This window comes from Balaenoptera musculus, chromosome 6 (genome assembly GCF_009873245.2).
Source record: "Balaenoptera musculus isolate JJ_BM4_2016_0621 chromosome 6, mBalMus1.pri.v3, whole genome shotgun sequence".
Classification (NCBI taxonomy): Eukaryota; Metazoa; Chordata; class Mammalia; order Artiodactyla; family Balaenopteridae; genus Balaenoptera; species Balaenoptera musculus.
In genome coordinates this window covers 82,056,393-82,081,052 of record NC_045790.1, presented here as the reverse complement: position 1 = coordinate 82,081,052, position 24,660 = coordinate 82,056,393, and the positions used below count along the sequence as shown (strand labels likewise).

The 24,660-nt window shown below is 40.0% G+C and overlaps 1 protein-coding gene across 1 annotated transcript in view; it reads right to left on the bottom strand.

Moving 5' to 3' along the window:
• Window positions 1-24,660, bottom strand: part of TDRD7 (tudor domain containing 7) — a 90,625-nt gene that overhangs the window by 12,481 nt on the left and 53,484 nt on the right. The window contains exons 7-12 of the mRNA XM_036854372.1: window positions 19,756-20,342; window positions 16,207-16,393; window positions 11,920-12,031; window positions 9,806-10,008; window positions 8,646-8,780; window positions 6,791-6,877 (exon numbers count right to left, since the gene is read on the bottom strand). Coding sequence (XP_036710267.1) covers window positions 6,791-6,877; window positions 8,646-8,780; window positions 9,806-10,008; window positions 11,920-12,031; window positions 16,207-16,393; window positions 19,756-20,342 — 1,311 coding nt within the window. The remainder of the gene's footprint in view (window positions 1-6,790; window positions 6,878-8,645; window positions 8,781-9,805; window positions 10,009-11,919; window positions 12,032-16,206; window positions 16,394-19,755; window positions 20,343-24,660) is intronic.

The following is a 24,660-nucleotide window of genomic DNA, read 5'->3' as shown; positions in this document are numbered from 1 at the left end:
AAGTGTTGGCTGATTTATTAGCATATCCAAAAGGCCAAAATGCTTCTGTGCAATTACATTTCGTACAACTCTAAAATGCATATAAAAAGCAACAAAGACTATCAGTGTTGATCAAATTTTCTCTTATTTTAAAATGTACTTATTTACCAAATATATATTCTTTTATAGTAGAATTGATTTCAACATCTTGCTGTTAATTCATAAATATACTAATAATTACTATGTTTTCAATTCTAGGATACTACTGATTATAAAACAATTTGATACATTATTATATACTGCTGATCATAAGATACAGTCTGTTCTCCAAAATATTAGGATGTGAGGAAAAAAAAAAAACTACTGTGTCTTAGCAATGAGGAAATAATAGAGAGAATTCAGAGACAGAATTTTACTTGTAGTAGGTAAATACTATGCATTTTTTTTTTTTAGAGTTAAACTTGGTCTTTTTTAAAAAATTAATTAATTAATTTTTGGCTACGTTGGGTCTTCGTTGCTGCACGCGGGCTTTCTCTAGTTGCGGTGAGCGGGGGCTACTCTTCGTTGCGGTGCGTGGGCTTCTCATTGAGGTGGCTTCTCTTGTTGCGGAGCACGGGCTCTAGGTACGCGGGCTTCAGTAGTTGTGGCTTGCGGGCTCTAGAGCCCAGGCTCAGTAGTTGTGGTGCACGGGCTTAGTTGCTCTGCGGCATGTGGGATCTTCCCAGACCAGGGCTTGAACCCGTGTCCCCTGCATTGGCAGGCGGATTCTTAACCACTGCGCCACCAGGGAAGTCCCAATACTATGTATTTTTAAAACATGACACATTTTGGTATTTTATAGCTTAGTCAGAAAGCCCAATGATACTTTGTGTCATTTGTCCAAGCTAAAAAATTGAACTCAGAAAGTCGTAATTCAAAAATGGGAACATCATTAATCATTAGAGAAATGCAAATCAAAACTACAATGAGATATCATCTCACACCAGTCAGAATGGCCATCATCAAAAAATCTACAAACAATAAATGCTGGAGAGGGTGTGGAGAAAAGGGAACCCTCTTGCACTGTTGGTGGGAATGTCAATTGATACAGCCACTATGGAGAACAGTATGGAGGTTCCTCAAAAAACTAAAAATAGAACTACCATAAAACCCAGCAATCCCACTACTGGGCATATACCCTGAGAAAACCATAATTCAAAAAGAGTCATGTACCAAAATGTTCATTGCAGCTCTATTTACAATAGCCAGGACATGGAAGCAACCTAAGTGTCCATCGACAGATGAATGGATAAAGAAGATGTGGCACGTATATATAATGGAATATTACTCAGCCATAAAAAGGAACGAAACTGAGTTATTCGTAGTAAGGTGGATGGACCTAGAGACTGTCATACAGAGTGAAGTAAGTCAGAAAGAGAAAAACAAATAACGTATGCTAACACATATATATGGATTAAAAAAAAAAAAGAAAAAAGAAAAAAAATGGTCAGAAGAACCTAGGGGCAAGACGGGAATAAAGACGCAGACCTACTACAGAATGGACTTGAGGATACGGGGAGGGGGAAGGGTAAGCTGGGACAAAGTGAGAGAGTGGCATGGACATATATACACTACCAAACGTAAAATAGATAGCTAGTGGGAAGCAGCCGCATAGCACAGGGAGATCAGCTCAGTGCCTTGTGACCACCTAGTGGGGTGGGATAGGGAGGGAGGGAGGGAGGGAGATGCAAGAGGGAAGAGATATGGGGACATATGTATATGTATAACTGATTCACTTTGTTATAAAGCAGAAACTAACACACCATTGTAAAGCAATTATAGTGCAATAAAGATGTTAAAAATAAATGGGTAAGTTACACACTGAATCAAAGCAATAATTACCTACCTGTGGCCAAATGGCAACAACACAATGTAAGATCCTGGATGCACCTTTAAATGCCCACAATCTCCCCTAATATGCCCCTAAAATGCCATTGTGACACTTGCCATTGTTAAATATTTACAGTGGCCAAATATAGCCCCACTGGGGTGGTTATCTGGGCTGAGATCTCATGCCTACAACTGCACTAACTGATACCTAATCGTGGTGGTGCCTTCGGTATGATGACTGTTGAGAACTGGGTCACTTTCAGCTTGGAAGTCAGATTCGCCAAAAGTGAAGCAAGCCTTTTTCTACTGCCCTAGAGAATGCTTGATTAATATACTAGCATAAATTTTTAAATCTCTTAAGACATGATAAACACAAACAGTTCCATGGAAGAATATTTTAAAATGTATTTGTTTATTCAAACATACATACTGAACATATATATTGGTATGGATGGTATCTGTTGAATGCTTGTTATATCCAGGCATAACTAGGCTGCAAAGATATACTTCCCCTTCTCAAAGAGCTCCTAGTGCCATGAGAGACGACACAAATACACAACCATACTATAATGTAGTAAAGGCAATAATGAAGTTGTGCTTGGGGTACTGTGAGAACACAGAGGGTGGGTACCTGACCCAGCAGGAAGCAGGTGTTAGGGCAAGCTTTCAGGAGGAGGAAATGCCTAGAATTGGTACTTTTCTTTAAAAATTTACTTTTTTTTCTTATTTTAGTAAAATGCCTCCATTGTAGAAAATTTAGATACTTAATGATATAAAAATCACTTGTAATCTACTATAGTTACAATTATCCTTCTAGTTTTGTTTTTTTTTTTTAGAATCAATTTTTCTTTTTTAATTATTAGCACCTTTTAAAATTATTATTTATTTATTTATTTGGCTGTGTTGGGTTTTCGTTTCTGTGCGGGGGCTTCCTCTAGTTGTGGCAAGCGGGGGCCACTCTTCATTGTGGTGCGCGGGCCTCTCACTATCGTGGCCTCTCTTGTTGCGGAGCACAGGCTCCAGACGCGCAGGCTCAGTAGCTGTGGCTCACGGGCCTAGTTGGTCCGCGGCATGTGGGATCTTCCCAGACCAGGGCTCGAACCCGTGTCCCCTGCATTAGCAGGCAGACTCTCAACCACTGCGCCACCCGGGAAGCCCTATCCTTCTAGTCTTTTACCCATGATTCACAAAAGATTAGATTTACAAGAATTACAAAATATTTGTAGATACTATTTCATAGTTGACTGCTTTCCACTCAGTGTCTCATAAAAATATTTCACGTTGTTTGTCTTCTATGTCATTTTAATGTTATTTAAGTCTATCATATAGATACATTGTGACTTATCTAATCACTTTGGTTGGATAATTTAAGTTGTGTAAATTTGTTTACACAAATTTGTTACTTTAAGAAATAACCATATTTATTGGGCATTTGTATTTCCTTTTTCACAAACTGAAATTTCATAAATTTCACAAATTTATGTCCTTTCAGAGCTGCACCTTAAATGATGAATGGGAGTAAACCAGGTTGGTAGGAGTCCAGTTAGGGGCGAATCTGGACATTTCAAATAGAGGGGAGAGGATGGGCAAAGGCACACACATACTTCTTACGTGTGGGGCCTACAAGCATTTTGGTTACGTTAGAGCATAAAGTGAGAGGCCGGGCAAGGCAAGAGGTGAGGCTGGGAGACAGGCAAAGGCAAGGTCTAAGAGAACCAGATATTATGCCTTCAAGAACTGAGACTTTACCCTGTAGATGAGAAGCCAATGTCAAGCCTTAAGTAGAAGAATGAGATAGTCAGCTTTATAAAATTGTTGGTGAGGGCTTTGGGATCAGATAGATTTGGTTTTAAATCTCAGCTCTCCCACTTTCTAGCTGAATGACTTTCCTCATCAGTAAGAACGGGGATAACAGGGTTTTGTGAACATGAAATGAGATCAGTCATGTTTAAAAAAGCATTTAGTGTCATGGAAACAGTAAGTCTCGTCATAAGTTGGATGTATAATTATTTGCATTTTGGGTTGCTACTCTTAGTGGTACGGAGCTCAACTAGAGGAAGACAGGAGTGAAGGCAGAGGAACCAGTTGGTGTGGTACTGCAGCGTTCCAGGCAAGAATTAACAAAGATGTAAAATCAGCAGTGTTTGGTGATTAGTTGCACTTGGGGCTGAGGAAGATGTAGGAGTCAAAGATAACTCTTAAGAAACAGCCTGAATGGCTGCATGAATGGAGGTACCACTAAAATAGAGATAAGGGAGAAAGGTAAGGATGGGGAAAGATAATTTTGGTTTCAGACATGTAGAACTTAAAAGAGTTTGTGAGATGGACAATTAGGCTGGCTTTTTGCTCAAATCTGCAGCCCATCAAGGACTGGAAAACAAATTTGGGAGTCATTAGGGCCAAAATGGTATCTGAAACTATGAGATAGATTACCTAGAAGGATGCAGAGGCCGAGAACAGTGATGAGCCTGGACAGGACTTAGGGACACTGACATTTCAGAAGTGGGGGTGGAAGGAGGTTTGGGTGAAAAATAAGAGAAGGAATTATTAGACTATCATGAGGAAAATTAGGATTTGATAACATGGTAGCCTAGTGAGAAGGGAATTCCAAGTTTCAACACTGTTCGATGCAGCAAAGAGGTCTGGTAGGACAAGACCTGGAAGATACTAATTCAACTGCACAATTAAGATGCTGTTCACAAGAACAGGCTCTGTGATGGAGTGTGGGCAGAAGTCATGTGGCAGTGACTGAGGACTGACTGGAAGATGGTGCAGAGTGAATGCAGACCACTTCTACAGGGAAACAGGGAGAGTAATGGCCACTGCACTGAATAAAGTTGGTTGGACGTACAGAATAAGTTCGGAATGTATAGGCACTAAAGTTTAGACAAGTTACAATGTCAAGAGCAAATACATCACTTAAACACAGGATCTGCTTTTCATTAATCATCTTTCTTTCCTTAACTTTCTATGCATCACTAAGAGAATGAACACTTTTGCTACCTCAAAAAAGTAGATAATACACAACTTGATAGTAATAAAAATAATACTAGATATTTATCTAAAGTATTTGAGCATACACTGAGAAGGTATTTTTGCCAAAAAGGCATAGCCTGATTCCACACACGGAGAAACTCAAGTTGAGAGACACTCTACAAAACACTGCTACTCCTCAAGAGGCCACAAACAACAAAGACTGAGCAACTGCCAGGTTGGAGGAAACTAAGAAGACATGACAACTAAATACGTCTTGGGATCCTGGACCAGAAAAAGGACATTTGGAGGACAATCTGGGAAATGTCAGTATGTTCTGCAGATTAGTTAATAATATTGTACCAATGTTAATTTCCTGATTTTGATAATCGTTATGTAAGACGTTAACAATTGGAGATGGTGGGTAAAGGGCATATGGGAACGCTTTAAAATATTTTTGCAACTTTCTAAAAGTCTGAAATTACTTCAAAATAAAAGGTTAAAAAATTAAGTATTTGTGCATTTATACATTATACACTAAACAGCACAGAGCTTTAAAATTCAGATAATGTTGTGTTCTTTTTAACAAATCATGTTTTGAAGTTTATAGCTAAGCACCCAAATCTTAGTCATGTAACTCCAGATCTCAACTTTCTGACACACATTCACATTAATGACAATAATTATTTCAAAACTGAGGCTTTCATTAAAGTGGCCATGACCAAGACTTACTTAAATAAATCACTACAATTAAGTTATCACAATATTGCTATGCAGTAATAAGACTCAATAAAGCAATGATTCTTACTTAGGGTTGGTTTCTTTGAGAATCTTAAGAAAATTATGAATACTTTCCCTCCAAAATACATAATACACACACACACACACACATAATTTGCATACAATTGTGGGGGAGGGGTCCAGGCGCTCCCTGTAAGCAGAGGTCTTTGCACCTAGGTTAAGCACCACTGTGGAAAAAAAAAAAAAATCAAGCCCAGATTTGCAATTTTACTAACTGGGCAAAACAGATATCAAAAAAAAAAAAGAAGAAGACGACGAAGAAAAGAAAGAAACCACAAAAATCCAAAACCTACCTTTGAAAAACATACAGAGATTTATGACAAAATATAACAAACCTCCTTGCAAATTCATAACTGAGCTTGTAAGAAAATAAAACAATTATTAGGCCCTGGAAATAGAGGAATATGTGAACGCTGAAACCCAAGCCATCCTGGGCAGGGGTGAGGGAGGACATGAGATGCCCCCAAGAAGCTAGAACGCTCAAAGGGCTACCCCTTGAGGGAGGGGTAACTCTGGAGAGCAATTAGGCATTCCCCATGCCCAGAAATTCCACTCCTACATATGTACCGTGGGAGATATGCACAGGAATGTTCACGGTAGTGCTGTTTATAGCAAAAAATTCGACACAATCTAAATATCCATTGTCAGAAGAATGGAGTGATAATGTTGGCATATTCATACACTGTTACAGCATATAGCAGGGAAAACAGATTACATCACAAACATAATGAATGAAAAAGCATGTTATAGAAGAATCAATACCTCTTACAATTGGTGTAAATTTTTAAGACATTCATTCATTTAGTTATACTTTATTCATGTTTTTACTATAAATATTATATATACTATTCACTTCTACATTTTAAATATCTCTATATTGAAATATACAGATAGTAAAAGTATGTGTGTATAGACACAAATATAGTAAAAGTCTAAAGCAGTGAATAGGAAGGAGAAACACCAAATTCAGCTGGTAGCTCCCCCAGGGGTGGGAGTAAAAGAAAGGGCTGCAGACAGGGAGCATCAACTGTATTGGCTTTATGTATCATGTTTTATTTCTTAAACTGGTGATGAGTATATGGATGCTTACTCCATTTTTTAAAAACCTCATTTATATGTCTGAAATATTTCATCTTAAGTTTAAAAAAAGTCAAGTGACTGATTTTACCTCTACTCGTAACCATTTTCCTTTGCAATGGAAGAGGCAGATTTTCCCACAGAAGGGTAATGAAACGAAGTACTCAGAGGTCATGTGCTGCAAAACAGAAATGCATGACACTTATTACTCTCAGCAAAGAGCACGTTGCTACACCATGAGAAAAACACCGCTGTGGCACAGGCAAACTGCTTCACCCGTATGTGATCAGACTTTCGGCGAGGTGTGCGCTGCAGTGGACGCAGCACATGTACAGGGGTTGGAGGGCTTCTGCCTTGTTTCTCATATGTTGGTGGCAGCCATCTACCCTCCTTCCTTGCACATGGCCCATAAATCAGCCTTGTTAAAATGTCTAAAAATGTTAGCATGGAGGTCAGTATAATTCATCCAGGCTCAGGCACCATCAGTTAAACACAGAGGGAAGATGAATCCGATAAAATGAACAGCCTGGATGAAAGGGAAGCAGTTAGGTTAGCTGTTCATAAGGTCTCCTCTTTTCATCTTTTAACATTCAAGATTCAAAGATAAGATTTTAATCCAAAACAAAAGAAACGTTATCAACACAAATATGGATATCAGTGCCAGTTCAATGTTGTTCAATGTTTTCATCCTCCTCCTCTACTGTAGCTTGAAATGGGGGACCTGCCATTGCCTCTTTCCTTCAGGGTGAATGTTTCTACTCTCCCCAAAGGCAATGTCTCCTTCCACTTGAGTTTCCAGGGCACTAAGAACTATCAAGAGTGCTTTTCACCATTATAGATTATAAGCACATGCATGCAAATGAGCAACTAGAGTCACCCTCTGGATGTCTCAGATTTCTCTAGGATAGATCAGCAAATCAAACTTAAGTAATGACCTTGAGATACAAGCTAAGACATCTGTAACAGAGAAAGAGGTAAAGCTATAGATCTAACGTCTCGATTCTAGGCTGTAGTCTAAATACAAGTTTCATCCAATTCAGCAAATATTTTGGAATACCTATTTTATGTAAGACACTAGATAACTTACTACAGTACCTATATGAATTAGGTACTTACCAGAAGCTGGTGAGGCTCAGTCTCTGCCCTCAGGAAGCCTATACTCTAGTAAAGCAAACAAATACCCAAACAGCTAAAACAATGCTGCATACAAGCGTCATGAGGCACTTGGGGTGCTCTGTAGGTCAGAGGCAAGGGTTCACTTCCAGGTGAGGGGGTCAGAGGTGAAGCGGCATCAGAGTTTAGTCACTTGGAAACCACAGCATATTGTGGATTACAACTATAATGTCCAAATGGAGGTAAGGAAATCCCTTTAGGACCTTAAAACAAAACCTCTACAGATCCTGATTCAGAAAATAATACTAGAATTAAAGGGAAAAGAGATTACTAATAAATGTAAACTGCAGAACCACATTTTCCAAGGCGCAGGTTCTCTCAGGGACCATAAAGAGGTTGGGGAGTGGTGCCTCGGAAGTTTTCTTCTCCTTCTAAGTTCCATGGTTCCGTCTTTGCCCAGGCAGAGGAGCCAGCTGCTCGAGCAGACAGTCACAGGCAGCTGCACTGTAGGCTCATCAACTGCACCTCGTGAATGACAAATCTACCGGTTGTTGAGCACTTTCTATGTGCCAGGCCCTGTGCTAATAAGCAGCCTTGTGACTAGTCCTCATAACAATCCTGTGGGTACTCACTATTATTATCCTCATTTTACCATGCAGAAACTAGTGGGGATTTTTGTTTTTGTTTTAAATTCTGAAGCCTGGGGCTCTTACCCTCTATTTTAGAGAGTCTACCTTAAAATATACAAAACTTACTACACATGTACAATTTAGTGACTCCTCTTGTTTGCAATGTTAGGACTCATCTTAGAGGTGGATGCTGCTTGGCCATACCTTACAATGAAAGTATTCCTCTATCTTATGCAGAAGGTCGTTGAGCTTGTTCAAACCCTTACAAGGCACCTGGCAGTAGAGTGTGCCGTCGGAGCAAATATTAGTCACTCTGACATTTGTGTACATGGCATCGACCTGAAACAAAGGACACACCAAGGATGTGAGAACAGACTGCAGCTCTTACCTACCTAAGGGGATCTACCTAAATAGCTCATTGAAAGTTTCTGCGCTTTTCAATCTTCTAAGCAAGCTGGAGGACAGATAGAATGAAATTCGTAACGTAAATGTGAAAAACTAGTTTGCATACCACTCTTTCCAAAAGGAATATCTGGTATCATTTGTGTCAGGCACAGAGTAGACATTTTGCATACATTATATTATTACCACTTTCTACTGTCTAAAAGGCTAAGAGTATCTTCAGCTCTGCTTTAACTCTGGTTTATCTTCTCCCCATTAATTTAGAAAAAGAATTATTATATAAAACATATTTTTGCAGCATTAACAGAAATGAAAATAAAAAACTCTCACAAAATCAATCCCATTATCAGTTTACTTTCTAATCCATGTCCATGGGCCACAGGAATTTTTAGTAACTTTTAAAAATTATAATCACAGTAAAGGTTTAATTTTAGCCATTTTTAGTCAAATCATAATATAAAGGCAATTCACTGTTGTTCTACTTATTAAAACAAATATTTTCCCAATGTTGCTATGAAGCCTTAAAAATGATCATCTTTAACATCTCATCCTATTCTTTCGAGTGGCTGCTCTATAATTTATTTAAAGGTGTCCTTTCCTACAGACATCTATGTTCTTCACATTTAAAAAATGTTAAAGCTAGCAATTTAATAAGCATCTTCACTGATCTAATTTTCCCTTCATTTGAATTATCCTCCCTTATTATCTTTGCAAAATAATTTCATATAAAATTAATATATGCTCATTGTGGAAACTGGAAAATAAAACAAAAATCCAATTCTTAATAATTACTATTTATATTTTGGCATTTCCCCTCCTTTTTGTTCCCTTCCTTCCTTTTTTTTCCCAATACATACATAATCTGTCTCTATCTAGTGTTAGCCTAAAATGTACAACGTTCTTTTCTGGTGAATTTCTTTCCTGTGATACTCGTGAATAGACAACAGTGGTCACAGTGGTACCTGAAGGTGAACCTCTAGTGACTTGTCACATATGGCCTTTAAGCAGGTGGCATTGATGTTGATGTCATCTTCTCCTGAGGTATCGTACAGAACCACCAGTGGAATATCAGCTTTTTCAAGTATTTCCACTGCAAAGATCTTTCCACAAGTTAAAGATTCAACCACCTTCACTAAATCAGGATCATCACTTAGAACTTCCAACCCTGAAAAATATTGAATATTTAAATTTCTACTTAATTAGAAGAATCATTTTAAGATGCAGAGATTGTGTTTGTTTTGGCTACTTATTACAATTATGAATCTACTACAAAATTCTTAAATTTTATAGGGAAGCTTTGTTATACAATCTTCTTTATAGTATCCACCCTTAGGTTTAAAAATATTTATTATAACATGAATGCCCTTTTGAATGATTACACGAAGGCAGGCAATCTTAAAACAAGAAGAAAAGTTGACGATCAATCTGAATTTCTACTTTAGGAGAAACAGCCTTCACTTTACTTACAAACGCATATTTAAAACAAAAAGACTAACATGGAAAGAAGTTGTCAGCCAATTATGTCTGCCAGTCATGTATTTGTAACACTCTTGCTAAAAATATACCCTTGGTTTCTTCATTTTCGAATTAAATATGCACAATTATTTCTTCCATGAACATGCACTTATTGAAAATTTAGACAACCTCCCCCCCACCTTTTCATTCTTTCTTTTTAAGTAAACCATCATGGCCCTGAGGATACCAAAGAACTTACGGATTTACGAAAGGAAGATTAAATACTGTTTAATGTAATGTGGGTATTAGGTGAATTTTATTGCAGTCTAATTATTCTTTAAATTCTTGGAAAATTGTAACTTCATATATCATAATATGACAACTCTAAGTTAATCTATTAAACTAATTAAACTAGGGCATCATTTCCCCAATGGTACTACAATGTCTATTTCTGTATTTTTCCCCTTTAAATCCGTAAGCAAAAGTTCACAGACTCCTTCTGACCTACCTTTCTCTTGTTCATATTCTGTTCTCCAGACACACACCTCTATAGCTTTTATCAAACCTTTCATTTCAGCATCCTAAATCTTTTCCTATGCTCTTGATATGTTCTTTTCAAAACTAACTCTCACAGGTTTGTAACAGGATTTTTAAATTACTCGAGATTTATCTCACAGAGAGAGCCAAACCCAGTTCCTCTGACATAAAGACATCCCTGCTGGGAAGGAGGCATTTCTTCACAGGTCTAATTTTCACGAAAACAATTCTGATCGTTTTCTGAATGTAGCTCTGGCTCTCCTGCATGAGGCATACATATTCGAATGTCTTTCCTCATCATTAACGTGTGCCCCCCATACTTTCAGGTCATCCCTACACGTCACTCTCACACATGTGCATTTCTCTACGCTTCCTTGAGGAGGAAAGAAAAGAACAGTGATACGTGACAGTGCCAGAGACCGCACATGACCCACAGCTGGACTCGTGCTTGGGTGCATGAGGGAGTGTTCCTTGCTAACAAGCAGCACCCACGGAGTCCATCTCAGTGGGAACGAAGCTGGGAGTCACTTTACAACAGGTCGAACAACGTGATTTACACTGATCCTGTACCCCACGATACAGGGCCTCGAACAGCTGTTACTAGGGCAGTTAGGGCAACAGCAACCAAACCCTCTCAGATGTCCAACAGGTTTTTTAATAATAAAGTTAAATGTGCTATATGTTATATATAACGTAACAAAAATATATTAAAACATTATAACATTTTTATAATGATCAAATCTTACAAAGAAAATATTAAACATGAATTTATTTATATCTTTCAAGAAATAACACGTTTTAACACCTTGAGATACTTAATACGTTTTAGGATTTAACCACCCCAAAGTACAATGGTAATACGTATCAAAGTGGAGAGCGCTTTTTTTTTTTTTACTTTTTAAAAAAATTTTTATTTATTTATTTTTTATACAGCAGGTTCTTATTAGTTATCTGTTTTATACATATTAGTGTATATGTGTCGATCCCAATCTCCCAATTCATCCCCCCCCCGGCCCCCACTTTCCCCGCTTGGTGTCCATACATTTGTCAAAGTGGAGAGCACTTTAAAAAAAGTTCCTTTTACCTGCGAGCTTACACTTTGTAGCTTGGAATGACAGTGAACAGAACTTCGGGTTCAGTTTGTATGCTTTGCTCTTTTCAACATTTTCACTAAAACCATAGTCAACATAGCATACCTAATGATAACAGAAACAACAACATTTAGCTTCAAATAAAATTCTTTATCCTCACTTCTTAAAAAAATCACTTGATGCATTTAACTGGCTTCATTTTACCCCATAATTGGCATGTGAAGTGGCACTACTGCCTGGAAAATGCCAGGGGAGGTGCCCCTGACTTAGCCCGGAAGAGGAATGCTGTGAATGGGACCAGGGGTGCCAGGGCTCCTGACTTCCAGGCCGCACTCCTCTGCTGCGCCTTTGCCAAAGGGGAGAAGAGGGAAGAGTGCTGAACCCCGATGCCTTCTGTTGTCAGCTTCTCAGCAGCACACGTACCTGGTCTGCCAGCCCTGACTGCCCCCACCCTTTCCTTACTGTCATAATGCCTACATCACCTTATTCTTTCTTGATTTATACAACTCCACTAAGGATCTGCTTCCTTAGGCAGATCCTTATTTATTTCTAGAGGAGGCATCACACTGGTGGTATTTACCAGATTCTAAATCCCCAGAGCAGCACTTGTGACGGCTTGCTCTCAGCTGTTATGCTTCCAGGGACCGAGATGCTTTCTGTCAATGACAACAATGATGTCACGGCTGGATAACATGGAATTCTACACTGTAAAGGTAGGTAATTCTGGGTTTTTTGGGGGCTGTGAAGCTGGGTTAGGCCTTCACCCAATTCAGGAAAAGGTCCCAAGTCTGCTGGACAGAGCTCTGTGTTTACAGAAACTTGCATGGCACTTCCTCACCACCATCACAGATCATGGAGCGCCTGGATATTATTTTTAGTGTATTAATAAAACCTTCAGTTGAAAAGGACTATATAACCAAAGGCTTTTTCTTTTTGGAGAAAAATAAAATCTAGAGACATTAAGCTGTGGTTTAGAATGATAACTAGGAATCAGAGGGAAAGTGTTGAAAACTTAGTACGCTTCTCTAATTAAAGCAGATGGTTATTACAAAAACAGAACAAATCACAAAAACGCAGGGCAAAGGCATTTCAAAGAAATACCAAGTAATACAGAGTTCTACTTTCTGCAGTAAAATAAAGTCCACAGCTTCTGAGCACCGAGATTCTGACAGTAAGTATACAAAACAAAAATTCTCCCATCAGAGAATCTAAGGAAGAAAAGAATAGAGAGATGACTAACGCCTTTCCCTGACCACCTGATAACCGTGTCTGTGGGGCCTGTATATCCCACGTTGGAAAGGATCATCTCTTAGAGTCCATATGTTGACTCAGTGCCCGCTGAGGCCTTGATCCCTGGCAGGGTCCCCACACTGCAGCCAGCCACTTCTCCAACCCCTAATTAGCACCTGCTTTTCCTTCCCAAAGGCCTCAGGATTCACGCAGCTTTTTGTGTCCTTTAATAGCTATCAACACCCACAATTTGGATTCTGCTCTTCCTAGGCCTAAAATGGAGACAACATGTCTGTGACTAGGACATAGTATGTGAAATCATGATTCCTGGGCAATTTAGAATGTACTCCTAGCACTAAGAGACTAAAGAATACTGCTCTAAAATATTCAAAGGGGTTCTGTAATGTCTGGAGCTTGTTTACTTTTCTTTTTTCTTTTGAATCACGATACCATGTATTTGTATGTCAGCTGCGGCTCATAAAACATCTGCCCGTGGACTGTCCAGCTGGACTCTCACCACCCTCTGTCCTGTGTCCTTTGGCCCTGAGATCAGCACAAGCAGGCTCATAATCCTGGCATCGGGCCCCAGTTCATTCCTGGCTCTCTGGCTCCCTCAGGTGGCCACAAGTCTCACAGCACCACCTGAGTAATAACCAGAAAACACCCCTGGGATGTGGGTCTGCGCCAGGCCAAACTGGCACCAACCTGAGGGGGTGACCGCATGTTCCTGTTCCTCATACTCAGCAAGCTTTGTGGAAAGCAAGGAGGGAATCTGTTCTTGCTGTCAGGCACAGTAAAATTCAAGAGAAACAAGACTTTCCACGTAGCTGGGGTTTCTCCTCATAAAGGGTAAAATTCATCTCTGTCTGGTTCATGGGATATGGGGAACAAGATCAGGACAGGACTGCCACAACTACTGCTGCCTTAAGAGCTTACCACCGTACAACACACCAAGCTACCGCATTTATTCCTCACACCGGCTCACAGCTCTCAGAAGCAATGACACAGCCGGTTGCTTCCTCCTTTATGAGGTACTTTCCTGTTCTGGCTTCCGAGACACTGTCTTCTTGGTTTTCCTCCTTCTTTGGCCATTCTGACAGTCTTCTTTGCTCCTCTCATACCCACCATCTAAATGCTGAAGTGTTTCAGAGCCTAGTTCTGGGTCCCCTTCTCTGCTCTATGGGTGATTCTTCCTCAAGGAGATCTGACCCAGTCCCATGGCTTCAAGTAGCACCTACATGCTGATGTTTCCCACCCTGCTGCTACATCTCCAGTCCTGACTTCTCCCTGAGCTCCAGGCTTGTCCAGGTGAAATCTGATAGCTTTTCTCAAACCTAACAGGTCCTACAAAATTCTTGATTCTCCTATATATTGGTTCTTTTCCCTGATTTCCCAATTTCAATAAATGGCACCAATATCCACCAGGTTGCTCAAGCCCCAAACCCAGCAGTCATCCTGAATCTTCTCCTTTCTTCTCTTCCACATCCAATGAATTAGTGTCCTGTCAGTTCTACCTCCAAATACATCCTGAATATGTCCCATTACCTCTGTCTCCACTGTTTCTACCCTAATTCAGGTTACAAGCTGCTGGCTACTGCAATAGCCAACTAACCAGTCTTACTTTCCTTCTCTACACTACTACAATCCATGCCCCACACAGGCACTGGAACAATCTTTGAAGCAAATAAACCAGATCACATCTCCCTGCTTATCCCTTCCTTCAAAGTTATTTTCTATCATAGCACCCTCGTCATTTCCTTCACTGCTCTTAAATTGTCCTGTTTATTTATTGTATACTTGTTCATTATCTGCCTTCTTTTACTAGCATATAAGCTTATTGAGAACAAGGACTTGTCAGTCTTGTCTCCTGCCCTAGGACAGTGGAAAAAATGAATGAAAAGTTTAACAGGCAGATAGTGTCTGATTTTATAGGTAAGGAATCAGAGAAGTTAAATAACTTTCCCAAGGCCACACAGCTAGAAGTGGCAGAGCTGGGACTCAAACTCAGGCCTAACGACTCCAGAGCTTAAACTCCCAAAGTAGAGGTAAGGAAGGAAGGGGAAGGCCCAAGTGATTTTTGCCTTATAGATCTCAGACTGGGAGATATCCTTGTGGAGTATTTGTAGCATTTATTATAAACACTGATGCACTGTTAACATGTCACCAGGGTTTGTATGGTTCTTCTCTTCGTAAGCAATCCCTGTGCCTTCAAATAGCTTAAGTTGTGTTGGACTTCCTAAGGGCAGGGAAACGGTCAGCAAGTAGACTGAAGTTTAGCTAGGAATGTCTGGGGCAGTTATCTCCTATCGACTAGAGGTCACTCAGGCTTCTCACTGAGCACAAAGCAGTGATGGGGCCACACTGACTGGGGTCCTGTTCACCTGGACTTCCCGCCCCCTGCAGTGCTAAGGGTTCTGAGATGTGCTAACCCTGCTTGCAAAATTTAGACAAAACTGTGCCTTCGTGAGTGAGTTCTGGTTCTGGGTCTCTGAGCTGAGGGAAAGAAGAGGCAATGGGGCAGAGGATGATCACCACAAATGTGGTCAAGTCTGGAAGTGTTGGAGCCTCTGATGGAAGAGACTGGTGAACGAGCCCTCTGACCTTTCCAAGATGACCAAGAGGGCAAGACTTTGGGCATGGCCCAAGTCTTATCTGGGGTTCTCCTCAGCTGGCTGTGCAAGAAGGGAGAGAAGAATGCCATCTCCTCTAATCAGTATGGTTTCCCTCACTCCAAAGTATTGACCTTGATAAGAAGCCCACAGAGCTCTGATCAGTATTCATTATATAACCTTGGGGGATAGGAATAGAGGTTTTTTTCCTGATGACATCATGGGTTATGGTACTGCAATGGAGAAGAATTTTTTTTCTTTTTTTTAAACTAAAACTCTAAGATAATATAACTACCACTGACTTAAAAGTTGACAGGGATAATCTTTTACAGATACTATCTTTTCAACTTCTGGGGAAAACTAAATATAGTTAGAGAGGACACAATATTAGAAGCAACATTTTCATTTGAAAAATAATGTGTTTGTCTTCATAATGCTTGCCTTTATTTTGTTCTCTTCTGTTGAGGTGACCTGTGCCCGTAACCAAGCATCCTCCTCAGCATTTACAGCCAGCAACTGGCCAATCTGCACAGTCTGGACTGGTGTGACCTTGGAGTTCTTACTGTAATACTCCTTCATCTCATCTTCCATTAATTCCTGAGCAGCAGAATAGTCTCTGCCCACATACCTAAATTAAAGGAAGAGAACACAAATGAAGCAACCTGGAAGAAGGAAAGCTACAGGAATTCATTAATATTACTCTGTTTTTCTATGGTCATCTTTGGTTTCAGGCTCAGACTTGCTTACATTGACAGGGAGGAGAACATGGAGTTAGTAAACAATTGTATCTTGAAAAAGGAGAATAGAATACTGTGGAGCTCACAAAACAAGACCAAGGTCCAACACACCACACAACAGAGCAAATGCTCAACAACAATCCAGAGAACTAGAGGATATAACAGTAAGCAGTCAGGGAGGACCAGGTTGAGAGAAGACTCACGGGAAGGAAAGAGAGGAAGTGGAAAGGAAGACGAGATGAGAAGTGGAAGCCAGATGAGCAAGAGTCAACCTGAGATTTTGACTCAGGCTGCTGGAGATCTGTGTAGATTTCTGAGAAGAGAATGTAGTTGATAGTTCTGCCTTAACTAAGGCTGGGTCTGAACAAGTCTCAATCTCTGAAAACCAATGAAATCTGACTCCTCCTAGAGAAAAACAAACCCTTGAAAACAATAAATACAACCATGTGACAACCCATCCCTCCAACTTACTGAACAAATTTGAACAAATTACAACAAAATGTTGAGTTCTGATACCCTTAAAGAGATGACATGTTCTAGATAAATAAATGCCTCTTTAAGTTGCATGCTTTTTAAGAAATGTTTTTTCCAGGATACTCTTCTATCCCCCTTCTACAATTTTCGGCTGTTGACAACTGCGATCACCTTGTCCTAGTTTATGTTATCAAAACATACTGTTTTGCTTTCTGCCATAAATAGTCTGCTGCTTCCTTGTCCTTTAGTCTTCAGAGACGATTCTAACAAAGGCCTCCTTCCAGGATGGAAAACCTGGCAAATCAAACCTGGCTCCTTTAACAGGAGCTATCTCAGCCATGCGATGAAGCCTTTTGAGTTTGAAGGCTATGCGGTACCAGCACCAGAATCACCTGGCCAGGGAGATGGGGGATATGCCACAAGAACATTGCTCTTTGAACTGTTCTAGCTTCTACTCGGGGCCCAAGTGGTCCTATACAGCTTTCAGAAACTATTCCTTTTAGGAGTATCTTCCTGTATTTTTGGTAACTATCAGCAGGGCATAAGAAACCAGAGTCAACCTATTTGTTACTAGAGGAAAAGAAGCTTTTAAAAGCCCTACACAAAAGGGAAATAATGCCTCTTTTGGAGGCAATGGCTATTTTAAAACCAAATATGACATGCATATTATTCACTCCAGAAAACAGCTGTAAAAGCTTTGTCATACTCTATCATTTAAGGTTACTGAGCTTTACAAATGTTAGGGTACTGCCTGGAATACAGCCGCACTCTTGGCTCTGAAGTCTCCTAGTAGATCTGCAGCTCTGCCCAAGTGCCCATTTCTTGGGACCTGGAGTCTCAAGGGGCCTCCTGGTAGCGCTGCTACAGTCCTGGGAGCTCAACTGGCAGAGGCCTAGGCTGTAGCCCGTGGTTTGGCAGTCTGCATAGCGTGGGCTCCTGCCAGGGAGGAGGGAGGTGCTGAGAAGCAGCATGAGATCTGCAGGTAGCTTCTGCTCTCTGTAGCCACCAACAGAGAATGATGCTAGCTACATGCCCTGGGCGGGGTCAGGAGGTAATGTGACAGTTGGTATTAAGAGTGGGTAGTGGCAAGAATAAGGTCATACATTATCCCCAAATTACCTGAGCAAGTGAACAAAGAATGATATGCAGGCCAATTTAGAGATGCCATAAATACAAAGTTTTACAAAGTTAATTTTTAGACTGGAGACAACAGATTCCCATACTTGACCTAAGGGTCCTGCCATGGCACCTCCCTGTAACTTTTATGAGTCACAAGCCTACTAGTTTCCAGAGTCTACCGCCTGGGTAAAGGTGTGGGTGTAGAATGGGGCTCAGCCTGCCGGGATGAGGGCGGTGGGGGGACACTAATGACCTAGGGTCAACCTAAGGGCAGACATTACCCATCATGCTTGCTGGTTGCCAGCCGCCCTGCTGAACACGTAGAATGCCGGCTCTGGGATTCTAACTTATACTGAAAAAGGGATCTAGATAACCTGAGGACCCTGGACCTAACCATCCTGGAGTAGTTTGAACCCCCATCCTACTGAAGTCCTAGAACTGATCCAGATTCCTGCCAACTCTTGGGAAGAACGTAAGAAATCACATGATTCATCCAGTCCAGTGCTGGGTGCTTGGTCTCTGAAAGTGGCACCAAGGACTACTGGTAACAGATACCAAAGGATCCTGCCAAGGAAGCAGATTTAGATTTTCTTTACAATGTCAAATGGTAAAAGTTAGCAATGTGCTCCTCAACATCCTTCCTTTACCTCAGTTTATTAGTGACCCACAGTGGGAACCCTAACCCTCAGCAAGCTGTTTCTATCTTCAGGCCATACCACATCTTAGAATAAAAGCTCTATACATTTACCACCCCTCTATAAAAAGGACCTTAAAAAAGCTTCCACATGTTCTAGTTTGAACATCCTAAGATACTTGATTCTCACTTCATCATCAGACTTAGTTTGTTCAAAGAGAAAAGCTTCAATAGGTTTGCTGTATAGGACTTTGATTATTTTTTGTGGCCTTTCATTGGGTCTTTGATTATTTTTTGTGGCCTTTCATTGGGTCTTCCCAGCTCAGCTATGATCCTTGGGAAGAGTAAGAGCCCAAAGCGCAGGGACATTTTGGGTGAAGGAGCCTGGATTCTGTTCTGCTCCAGCCACAGCCACACCTTGGGCTGCTGCCTCCAGAGGTCCAGCTACAGTGGTTACCATTCTTCATCCCAAGTCAGAAACAGCAAATTACAGTCTTTCAACATTTTCTATGTATTCTACATTTCCTCCAAAAGTCCACATCAAGTGCCTGAGCCGAACTGTTTTTTGGAATTCCAGTTATCATTAGCCACTTAGGCAATAATTCCTTCTCCCAGGCAATGATATCAAAAGGCTCGAGAAACCAGAGGGCTAATCTGATGCATTACACTAGAAGGCGGTGCTTACCTATTCTGACTTTTAGGAAACACTATGTAATCCCAGATTAAACAGTATTACCTACCTAGTGGGTGATTGCTCTTTCTATGGACTAGGTATTGCTTTTGACATATATAGTTACCATTATGCTTTTGACATAGATTTTTTTCATGTTCAGACCATATCATCATTTCAATTTTTAAAACTGTTAGAAATCTTTTCTTGCAAAAATAGTTATTTTAAACACTATACTTCAATATAACTCTATAGAACTAAAAATATATTATTCTTCCTCAACCAGCATCTATGTGAAGAATAGCCAAGTAGCAACAGTACACTAGGATTCTAAAGAATTAGAAAATAAAACTTGCCTGATAACCACTTCATTTGTGTTGCTCAGTTCAACCACCAATACAGATGGGGATGCCTCAGTTGGAATGATTAACGGAGGAATTGTTACAGTCTCCATAAAGGTATCAGCACTTTTGGTAATGCTTCCTTCTATCTGCAAATATTCTTGTTCAATCACAGACTTGATATCATAATCTCCATGTGCTTGCCCTGCATCCTTTAGGATTTTGTCAGTGGGTGGTGGAAGTTTAGCATAGAGAATGGCCTTCTGGGGGTTTCCAGAAATGTAGTCTATGGTGCATACATCGGAAAGCGAGGCAAGATTTTTTAAGGCATCCTCGGGTAATTTCACTTTGTACATGTCCTCAAATGCTTTTGGGAGTGCGCTGGCCCAAAGACCACTTGAGTATTTCACCAGCAGCTCCTCAACTTTCTCTTTAAAGTCTCCTGGCATAACTGTTGGACACCCTTTGAGTGGTGGTATTTGTTTTGGAGCAGGTAGTGGGGATGGAGGCACTTTTTCAGCGTTCAGTTCACTTCTCAAAAGCTGCTTTCTCTTAGCTGGATAAACAAGTAAATCTTGACCACCACTGCAAGGTTTTTCCACCTGAAATTTTTAAATAAAGCAAATGACAGATATTTTAATGGCTAAAACAACCTGAGAGCACATTAATGCATTTTAAATTTGAGAGAAACACTTTTCAAATTTATGAAGAGAACACAAAATTGTACATTTTACTCTTCTCAATCACTAAGACTTTAATACGCTGCCTTCACTTGCAAACATGATCATGCACCACATTTCAGTAATAAGCAGGGAAATGAAATAGTACGAATTTCCCATGTGAAGCACCTGACCTCCAATAACCCTAGGAAATCATGACAGCTTCTGCCCTGTACACCACCTAGTTTCTCTGACAAATAGTTTTGTCTCACCTAGTTTCTCTGACAAATACAAAGCAACAGCTTACAAAATTGACAGAATACAAGGAGGAATGAAACCATGAAAAGGTATCAGAACTGTCAGGAATAAACCACTGGGAAGAAAGCTAGGAAATATTCAGGCAAAACTGAGGTGCTGTCTCTCTTCTTCCTGCAGTATCCTGAGAAAACCCTCAGCTTTCCATTATGTAGGAAGGTCAGTCCAGAGGTAAGGTACACATTTTCCAACAACTACAGAAGAAAGTTAGCTAAAAGTGTTGTCCCTCTAATGAACAAGACTTAAAAATGCCCAGCAGTTGTATATCATCCAATTTCTAATTTTTTTCTCTTAACATTCCAGAGAGGCACGGCTTGATGGCATCTCCTAATATAAGAGAAGGAGAAAAAGAGAAACTGACGTATGGCACCATTTTTCCAAGTTCTAAGCCTTTCCACTTCTAGACCAGGGGTCAGCACACCACAGGCTGTAGCCCAATGCAGCATGCCACCTGTTTTTCCATAGCCCATGAGCTAAGAATGATTTTTCAATTTTTAAACGGTTGAAAAAAAATCAAAAGAATTACTTTGTGACATGAAAATGATATGAAATTCAGTGTACATCAACAAAGTTTTATTGGCACCCAGCCATGCTTTATGTAGTGCGTATGGCTGCTTTTGCACTACAATGGCAGAGTCGAGTAGTTGTGCCAGACTATGGGTGACAGTCACATAGCTCTTGGCCTGCAAAACCTAAAATATTTATTACCTGATCCTTTACCAAAAAAATTTCTCAACTTCTGATTAGACTGAAGTTAGTACTCATAGCCCTCTGAAATGCTTCTATTTTGTCAGATCCTATTCACCTATTCTTTAGCTGGAATTTAAGACCTTAGGAGGCTATCCAGAACACTAAGGTGATAAAACAAGCGTACAAGAAGTATCCCCTTCCCCAAGAAGAACAGAATATTAAAGTTGCTGGGTGGGTAGCTTGTCAGTAAAGAACATTGACTTCATTTACTAATTTTCTATATAATGCTTAGGAAGAGAGAACATAAATACAGTTGACCCTGCTGACACCGTGTGACACTCTGGATGGTATTTATATGATATTCACAATTTGCGTCCTTAATGTTAAGGCTGGAAACACAAACATTTGGGACACTCCTCATTTTGCTCTCAATGGTTAGCCCACCTCTCTAGAGACTCACATTTTAAAATATGGAATCTTAAAATGCCTATCTTCACTGTGCTTTAAGACACTTAAGATACAAGGACACAGATTGGGTATCCAGAGAAGATTTGAGAAATATACTTTTTGAGAAAATGGAAAAATAAAACAGAATTCTATTTCTATGTGAGTTATTCACTTGTCATACAGAATCCCAGTTAGTAGCCTCTTCAATAAGTGGTGCTGGGAAAACTGGACAGCTACATGTAAAAGAATGAAATTAGAACACTCCCTAACACCATACACAAAAATAAACTCAAAATGGATTAAAGACCTAAATGTAAGGCCAGACACTATAAAAAACTCTTAGAGGAAAACATAGGCAGAACACTCTGTGACATAAATCACAGCAAGATCCTTTTTGACCCACCTCCTAGAGAAATGGAAATAAAAATAAACAAATGGGACCTAATGAAACTTAAAAGCATTTGTACAGCAAAGGAAAACATAAACAAGATGAAAAGACAACCCTCAGAATGGGAGAAAATATTTGCAAATGAAGCAACTGACAAAGGATTAACCTCCAAAATTTACAAGCAGCTCATGTAGCTCAATATCCAAAAAACAAACAACCCAATCCAAAAATGGGCAGAAGACCTAAACAGACATTTCTCCAAAGAAGATATACAGATGGCTAACAAACACATGAAAGAATGCTCAACATCACTAATCATTAGAGAAATACAAATCAAAACTACAATGAGGTATCACTTCACACCAGTCAGAATGGCCATCATCAAAAAATCTACAAACAATAAATGCTGGAGAGGGTGTGGAGAAAAGGGAACCCTCTTGCCCTGTTGGTGGGAATGTAAATTGATACAACCACTATGGAGGTTCCTAAAAAAACTAAAAATAGAACTACCATACGACCCAGCCATCCCACTACTGGGCATATACTCTGAGAAAACCATAATTCAAAAAGGGTCATGTACCACAATGTTCATTGCAGCTCTATTTACAATAGCCAGGACATGGAAGCAACCTAAGTGTCCATCGACAGATGAATGAATAAAAAAGATGGGGCACGTATATACAGTGGAATATTACTCAGCCATAAGAGGAAACAAAATTGAGTTATTTGTAGTGAGGTGGATGGACGTAGAGACTGTCATACAGAGTGAAGTAAGTCAGAAAGAGAAAAACAAATACCGTATGCTAACACATACACATGGAATCTTAAAAAAAAAAAAAATGGTTCTGAAGAACCTAGGGGCAGGACGGGAATACAGACGCAGATGTAGAGAATGGACTTGAGGACACGGGGAGGGGGAAGGGTAAGCTGGGACGAAGTGAGAGAGTGGCATGGACATATATACACTACCAAATGTAAAATAGCTAGCTAGCGGGAAGCAGCCGCATAGCACAGGGAGATCAGCTCCGTCCTTTGGGACCACCTAGGGGGGTGGGATAGGGAGGGTGCGAGGGAGACGCAAGAGGGAGGAGATATGGGGATATATGTATATGTATAGCTGATTCACTTTGTTATAAAGCAGAAACTAACACACAATTGTAAAGCAATTATACTCCAATAAAGATGTTAAAAAAAAAAGAAAAAAAGAATCCCGGTTATTACAGTTTTAGATTTAGACATGGCAGTCCTCCATATCCAAAGCCAGCTGAGCCTGCTGGGCCCATCTTAAAACCCTTTTTCAGTCTTCACCTAGCAACATCTTCTCAACTCTTTGCAACACCTTCTCTGAAGTGGATGGCAGAGGCTAATTTCAATGGAGTATAGTCCATCTTATTCATCTAAAATAACTCTCACAAGCCACATGCCCTATCTGTCCACATGGCTTCTTCTAACCCAAAAGAGGACAACAGTTCTTCAGTTTAATGATCCTTTTCTTTCCAATAAGTTAACTGGGAATATGAGATACTTCAATGTTTGTTTACTAATCTCCCCCACTCTTGGCCCCAAAGCTTCCATTCCCACCTGTGCTTTAGATGCAATCAGGACCAATTACCTAACAATGTAATTGTCAAATCCGTCAAACCTCTAAACATGACCTCTGAACATGACCAGCACACTGAGTTCTTCTAACTAGGGATTACTATCTTAACAGAAGTTATGAATATTAGGTCCACTTGATGTGAATTTGGTCAGGACAAGAGGAGAATTCCCATTTTTCTGGCCTTTATTCCAGAATAATGCTTAAAGATCACCTGGAAGTAGTAAGCTTCCAGGGCTTTGTCTGGAGCATTTATATCAAGCTTTGCCAGTAGCATTTATATCAAGCTTTGCCAGTCAGCCTATAAAGTAGATTTTTGACCAGTAAGCCTGAGTTTATTCAAAGTACAAACAATGGCCAAATAATCATCTGAACTAGAAGGCAGATTTGTTTCCTCAGCAGTTTTATTTTCATTGTTTAAAGTAGATACCCTACCCCAGCCCTCAGCAATCCCTAAATGACTAGTTCCTTGAATTGTAGCCACTTTCCAATTTTAACTGGCTTCTTCTTGATCTCATAAGCCAGTTATGTGCCTAATTCCACTTTATTCTCTAGTGATTTGGCCTCTTTAAATTCAAATTAGCATCTACTAACATTAAACATAAGCCTGACTTTAGGAACAGAACCTGACACTAACCGGAGTTGATTCAGATGTTCTTCAACATGTTAGACAAGTATTCATGGATAATTTAGTGACATGGAAGATATGCCTGGTCCACGTACTTCATTAGCCAATCTTTGGAGAATAGCTGAAGGGTTACTCAATTCAAAAGAAAAGATCATGAAACTCATACTGTTTAGAATTTAAAATATATGTAATTTAA